Source organism: Limulus polyphemus, unplaced genomic scaffold, assembly GCF_000517525.1.
Source record: "Limulus polyphemus unplaced genomic scaffold, Limulus_polyphemus-2.1.2 Scaffold186, whole genome shotgun sequence".
Lineage (NCBI taxonomy): Eukaryota > Metazoa > Arthropoda > Merostomata > Xiphosura > Limulidae > Limulus > Limulus polyphemus.
Genome location: NW_013665796.1, coordinates 41,581 through 48,905, shown reverse-complemented (window position 1 = coordinate 48,905; position 7,325 = coordinate 41,581). Strand labels below are relative to the sequence as shown.

At 32.4% G+C, this 7,325-nt stretch overlaps 1 protein-coding gene across 1 annotated transcript in view; it reads left to right on the top strand.

The window, feature by feature from the left end:
• The window catches only part of LOC106478158 (plexin-B-like), a 60,406-nt gene that overhangs the window by 16,858 nt on the left and 36,223 nt on the right, over positions 1-7,325 (top strand). The window contains exons 4-6 of the mRNA XM_022381714.1: positions 3,144-3,272; positions 4,818-4,918; positions 6,839-6,980. Coding sequence (XP_022237422.1) covers positions 3,144-3,272; positions 4,818-4,918; positions 6,839-6,980 — 372 coding nt within the window. The remainder of the gene's footprint in view (positions 1-3,143; positions 3,273-4,817; positions 4,919-6,838; positions 6,981-7,325) is intronic.

The following is a 7,325-nucleotide window of genomic DNA, read 5'->3' as shown; positions in this document are numbered from 1 at the left end:
TATGGCGTAAGTTGCATATACGTGTTAATAATGGTTGGAGACGGCTTGAATGGGTAATGAAGAAAAACTTTAATATAAGTTTAACACAACAGCAAATGCACAACGTTTCGACAAGGTTTTGTCATCATCATTTATACCTGATTATGACAAAACCTTGTCGAAACATTGTACATTTGCTGTTATGTTAAACTTATATTAAAGTTTTTCTTCATTACCCATTCAAGCCGTCTCCAACCATTATTAACACGTATATGCAACTTACGCCATAGCGTAGGCTCCTTAGCTGAATTGGAAGGCCCACGCGAGGTCAGCCTTTTTTGTCCCACCCTAAGGCCATTTGTAAAATGACGCTTCTGCTGAACATATCCTACAGTTGAATTATGTGAACGTTTACATTAACATACCGTACAGTTTAATTATCTAAAAGTTTACATTAACATACTCTACAGTTTAATTATCAGAATGCTTACTTTAACATACCGTACAGTTTAATTATCTGAAAGTTTACATTAACATATTCTAGAGTTTAATTACCTGAAAGTTTACATTAACATACTCTACAGTTTAATTATCAGAATGCTTACATCAAAATAGTCTACAGTTTTATTATCTGAAGTTTATATTAACATATTCTACCGTTTAATTGTCAGAACGTTTACATTGATACATTCTACAATTCAATTATCAGACCGTTTACATTAATATATTCTACAGTTTAATTATCAGAACGTTTACTACTCTTTGTTTATTAGCATTTCATTTTATGCAGCTCTGACTCGTATGTTTACATCTTTTGTCCATAACTTCAGACTTGTATGTTGTAGCTTTCTTTGAATGTTTGTGAATTTTTTTTTTGTCCTTTACGAAAAGTGAATATATGGTTCTTATTTTTAATAACACATTTTCTTTGCACCATTGAAATAGTAGTATTCTGTAATGTACATGATATATAAATATATATATGAGTTAATTTTGCATAGTTAATACTATAATAATAGTGACGTCATTTTGAGTTCTGATTATTGTGTATCCTGAACTATTAGGTATTTGAATATATTTCAACTTTAATTAATGATAGTAAATTGTCCAGTTTTAACTATAAAATATTTTTAACTTCTACAATATAAAAATATAGTAATTTATTGTCCTGAAAGACATATGTTTTTGATTCGTACCAAACAATCTCAGCAATTCCACTAATGTCACACGTAACTTATCCTCTATGTATAAATAATACATAACGTGGTTTTAACATCCAAATTGGATTTGTATGCATGTAATTTTAGCGTATTGATACGTAAATTTAACTGATGGTTGTGAGTTTTAATCTCCGCATATCTGTAAATAAATAACTCGTATTTTGTTGTTCACTTAATAATGGAATATGAGATTAACTTTTGTTTTTTTTTTAGAGTAAGGCTCGATATCCATGCTTTATGATTGAACAATGGCCTAAACGTTAATGCCACCCATAACTGACCGTGTCTAGTTAATTAATGGGGTGATATAAGCATCGCTACTGTGTTATGAAGTGTATAGATAAAACGCTCTTTCCGAAAGTAGTTACTGTAAGAGTGAAGATTTATCGTCATGACTACCACGTGCAATCAAGAAACCCTTTATTAAGAAAGAACTAAGTGGAAACAAAACATTACTGTACCTATTTGAGATAATTAAAGTGATGCGAATTTAATGTTTAGAAAGTAGTACTTAGATTTGGAATGAGCAAATTATGCGATTTACTCTGGCCAAATTTCAGTCAAAGGTTGCTGAGTAAAGTAATATTAGAACTTACTTTTGTCTAGTTCCATTTGACGAATGACTACTCTATGTAATATCTGTACGAAGTGTGAACTGTTTGTTACATGTGAGTGAACCAACATGACACGTGTTGGTGTGCTGTATTGTAGGCAGGTTTTATCAAGTAGAATAAAGGAACAAGCAGAAACACGAGATAAAAAGGGGGCCAAGATTTCCCCAATTTTTACATGTTCATCTTACCTACTTTTACACAAAATCTTTGCAAGGATTCCCCCTTTTATGTAACTTGGCTCCTTTTTTATGTCACATCTTTATATGGTTAACCCTTTTATTCTAACGTGGCTACTTTTGTATATATTTAGTTTGTATATAGTTACATTTATGTAGCCGAAATATCACAGAGAAACTGAGAATGCAATTATAAAAACGACATGGTAATAAATCATACACATTTTAGTATAGTGGAAAATGATTTCAGTGAAATAATTACAACAGCGTGACATTCTTCGATTTTTTTAGTCTTCTAAATGTTAATTAACAAATTAAAAATATTACGTAGAAACTTTTACCCGACTTCTTATAGAAATACCATAGGCAGTCTACCGAATAATAAACTGTGGGTCTTTATTTAAATAAATATATGCATTACGATTAGATCAAGTTTGTTTTGTTGTTGTTGTTTTTTTTACACTAAACGCGGTCATATTTGCATTTAAACATGTGTTAATCCAAATCACTCTACTCCCCGTTTGACAAGAACTAAAAGGAAACAAAACCTACCGGTTTTCCCACTTGATTTACAAACATTCTTGGGGTAGTTAAAAACAATCATGCTGATTTACTTGATTTCTGTAAGCTTTTATTGTTCTACATGATGCAAGTTATCCAAGAGATACCGTTAGGCATCTTCCATATCGAATGTTTATCGTGTTGTAATTATGAACTAAATCTTTCTTGGATATAAATTACCACTGGTAATCATTTTGCTAATCAGTAGTGTACAAAATGTTTACTTTGATACCACAATGCTGTTATTTACCTCTGCACTTGCTTTTGTAGTGATATCATGCAGTGTGATACAATGATATTTATAAGTAATTTCCTAAAATTACAAAGCTGTTATATAGCTTACATTGCAAGATTTACGTTTTTGATAAATCATTACATTCATATCTGAAGCTTTCTTCTTCTGTCATTGGACTTTTGAGTTTTGATGTTTGTGGACGTAGATGTCATTTAAGGCAATATTATCATGATAACTTATTTAATTTGTGTTGGTTTTGACTTGTACTATATATATATATTATGTATTATCAATAAATAAATATATATATATATATATATATCAAAATATTATTGGTGTATGTGGGGAGGGGCTGTAGGTGCTCCTCAACAGTAATGAGACAGCTGAAGAATTTGAAGAAGTTGTGGTCGATGCTGGAAATCCCATCATTGCAGACATCCATCTAGATCCCAGTAGAAAATTTGTTTATGCTGCTTCTCCTTATACAGTAAGTCAAATATGTAGTTTCGACCATTATAGGTGGATCCGTAAATTATATATGGAAAGAGCTCCTCATCAGCTCGTCATCTGGTGAGGTATCAGAATGATAGTTTTATAAGATAGAATATCTAATTATTTTAGTTAAAGACAAGTAAAAATGGTTACTCTATGTTCTTCTTCAGCTAAAATAGGCCGGCTATTTGTTTACAGTTTAATAAATAGCTGTGTGAGTTCGATTTTTTTTAAAATTAAGCACGAAACATTTTATTGCTCCTAAGGGACATTCTCTTTAACCTAATTCTCTATGATAATGCCGAAATGGATTGTATTAAATCTACCATGAAAATATTGCCACATTTCGACTAGTTTTTCTTGGTTTATCGAGTACGACGATTAAAGATGAACTCAAATGAACCAGTACAACATGACGTGATCAAAAAATAACCTTAAAATTTAACATAAAAACAGATGGGACTTTTGTGTTAAACAAGTTGAACAACTTATGGAACGTATCATTTAACACGAAACACAGGCTCAACAAAATAAAATGTTCTATGATTTGGATGATGTCGATGACAAATTAAAAAAAAAAACAATATTAAGTCTTTTTGTGTGTTGAAGAATAGTTTTTATTGAGCATTTTAATGTTACTTTTTTGTACGGTCACTTTAATTAAATAAGAAAACTAACTGAGGTAACACTTTGATATTTAAAGGTTATAATAAAAGCATTATTATGGTGATATTTGTTATTTAGTTTTTTAAATAATTAAAATATTTATTATTATCACCTCACATAAAGTATTTTTTTAACTTCAGAACGAAACATCGAAAATGATAATGTATATGTTTTTTTCTATCTCCTGTGTGTAATAATAATACAACAGGAGAAGGGTGAGTGAACGATTTAAAACTAACAGGTGACAGGTGAATAATACAAAACATTGTGTTGTCTGGGCATTAAAAAGATTTTAAATATGCAAATCAGCAAGTAACGTAACAAACAACGAATATATTATATCGCACTGTAGCGTAACTACATTTTAATATTGTCTGGCGTTACATAGATAGTGTGATGTAGCCCTTTCCAAAATACCCACATACTTATACCATAAAGATGAGTTCAGATGGAGGATTTAGAATTATCAAGACGGGAAGATTCCAGTCATACCTCCCATCCAACCGTCGTATACCTCAAGCAACTGTAAAATTAAAGAGGTTTACATGCTATTTCACACGAAGACGCACCGATCAAGTCACTTATCGGACTGTTAAAACGATCGCTAAGAAACTGTTGTTTTCGTACACTAAATAGATTATGGAAAGTTAACTGGGATGCATTATGTGCTTTGAACATGATAAACTTACAACTGGACCTTTTGCGATGAAAACTACATTCCAATACCATTCACTGTCGGATAGAACATGACTGGACGTTGTGACATGGACTGTATAATGTGGTGAAGCTCCAAATTCGTTTTAATATAACGTATATATATATATCGTGACGTACATACTGATACTCTTGTTTTTGTGTGTGTTTTTACCAACAGGTGAGTAAAGTGGTGATTGAAAGGTGTCAACAATACAGTACGTGTGAAGGGTGCTTACGGGCTAGAAATCCCTATTGTGGATGGTGTTCCTTACAAAGAAGGTTCGTTTTTTATCCTAATTATTCTTCAGTATTCTATAATTGAATCATTAAGAAATTCTACGTAACTGATTTGAAACAAAGCCAACTCTTTGACATTTTTGTAGTTATTGGTTTCCTTTTCATTATTGTATTAAATATTCCTAAGCCCATTCCCCAATGGGTCGGCGGCAAATTTAATGATTTATAGTGTTAAAATCCGGTGTTCAATTTCAGTGATGGACAGAGCGCAGATAGCCTAGTATGTACCTTTACTCTAAAACAGATAAAGCAATGCCTAAGCCTTACTTATTAAAAAAAAAAAAAAGATAAATCTAGACAAACGTACAAGTGTTCAGTTACATTTTTCAACATATAAAAACGAGTCTGAACTTCTATTGGTAAGTTTGTTTGCTTGTTTCACAATGTTCCCGCAAAGCTACACAGCGTATAACCATCCCTAATTTTAAATTGATAGAATAGAGGGAAGGCAGCTAGTCAACAGCACTCACCGACAACCGTTTGGCTACTCTTGTCTGACTGATTAGAGATTTGAACGTTTATTTCTTAGTACACCCACGAGCCCACATTGCGCAACGCGTTTTACCTCCCTTAAAACTTTATGATGTCACCACTTGTGACATCATAATGAAATTATGTCTAGAAAGTAATAGAGATGGAATTATTAATTGCTTTAATTGTGCGTTGACTGATGAGATCGTCTGCAAGTGAATAAATTATCCTACAGTACGTTCAGACAACGTAACGTAGGCCTTACCACAAATGATGTTTTTCATTTTTGAACTTTTATGCTGCTCATTAGAAGTGTATTCACATTTTATTAGGTCTTGTCAGTTCTGATATAACGCATAAGTTTGAAATAATATTGTTACAAAGTGAAAACAAAGGAATTATTATATTTATGAACTGTCACTTTGCCACGCACATCTTTTACGTCTTATTTAAATGTAGTTTGAAATTCTTTTGAGATCTTTTGTACCATTTAAACTTGAAGATGCTAGATTTGTTTGTTTTATTGCTAAGCCCAAAACTACACAGTGGGCTATTTATGCTCTGCCCACCATGGGTATCGAAAACCCGATTTGTATTATAAGCCATAGACGTACTGCTAAGCCACCAGGGACAAGATGCTAGATTAACCTGGTGAAGCATTATGTTTGTTTGTAATTAAGCATAAAGCTACGCAATGTGCTATCTGTGCTCTGCCCACCACGGGTATTGAAACCAAGTTTCTGGCATTCTAAGTCCGCAGAGATTCCGCTGTGCCACTGGGTAGCGAAGTATTATGAGTTATATAAATAATTTCTCTTCTAGTCTGTCAGTAACTGTAAATGTTTTTGTAGCCGTTTTTTTACTCATTACTGTTCTGTCTTATTTATTATTATCATTGTCTTGAATTTTTTCTTTGTATTATTTTGTCTTCTTTTGCATGATTTTGACGTTTTTGTTACTGTTGTATCAAGCTTTTTTTTAGTTTTTGTTATTATTTTTCTGTTATTCTTTATGTCAAAAACAAAACAAAAAACTGAAAATTCTTAAAATTAGCATTTAAACAAAAACAGTAAAATACGTTATAGAATTCCACCATTCAAAGATATGGATCATTCTAAATGTTAAACTGTTGTTTACAATAAAGAATAGAATCATAACCCTTGTGATATTTTTTTACCTCAAAACATTTCGTTTTCAGATTGTATCAAAGCAATTCGTCCATTTATTCATATAATGTTAAGTATAGACAGAATTATAAATAAAACTCTCTGCCGCCCGTTATTGATGACGAAACGTTGAATTACAACCACTTAACTAAGGAATGATATATTTCTCCATATTATACAATTATATTTTGACGTCTACATATATTACTTTTGATAATTTGTATTCGTAATCAACTTACGTCCGTCCTTTGCTTTTCATATGTAGGTGTACGGTGAAAACGGAATGCCAGAATGCGACAAGAACCTTTGAACTCGGCTCAACACGGTGGCTGTCGTTAGACGCTCAAAAATGTATTGACGTCCAGTCTGTTAACCCAGAAGAGATTTCTATCGATGCCATGATTGAGGTGAGAAACCAGCCCAAGTAATTTTACGTGAAGAGAAAAGTAGAAGTAGAGCAATGTAAGCTTCCTAGACAAATTAGGTGCTTTTGAATAATTTCACATATGTGTAATTGCAGAATATGCACCCATGAGCTGGAGGGGGGGGGATCTAATTTATGAGATCAAAAGCCAAAAGATATTGTGCGAAGCACAGTCAGCATGCAAAACATACTAATGCTAGCCGGGGGGGGGGTCTGGGGACATACCCCCGAGAAATGTGTAAAAAATAGGTGCTAAGAGATTAAACCTGGAAGCAATTTGCATGAAATATAGCTTACAGAATTGCATGGTTGTTCACATAAAATCCAT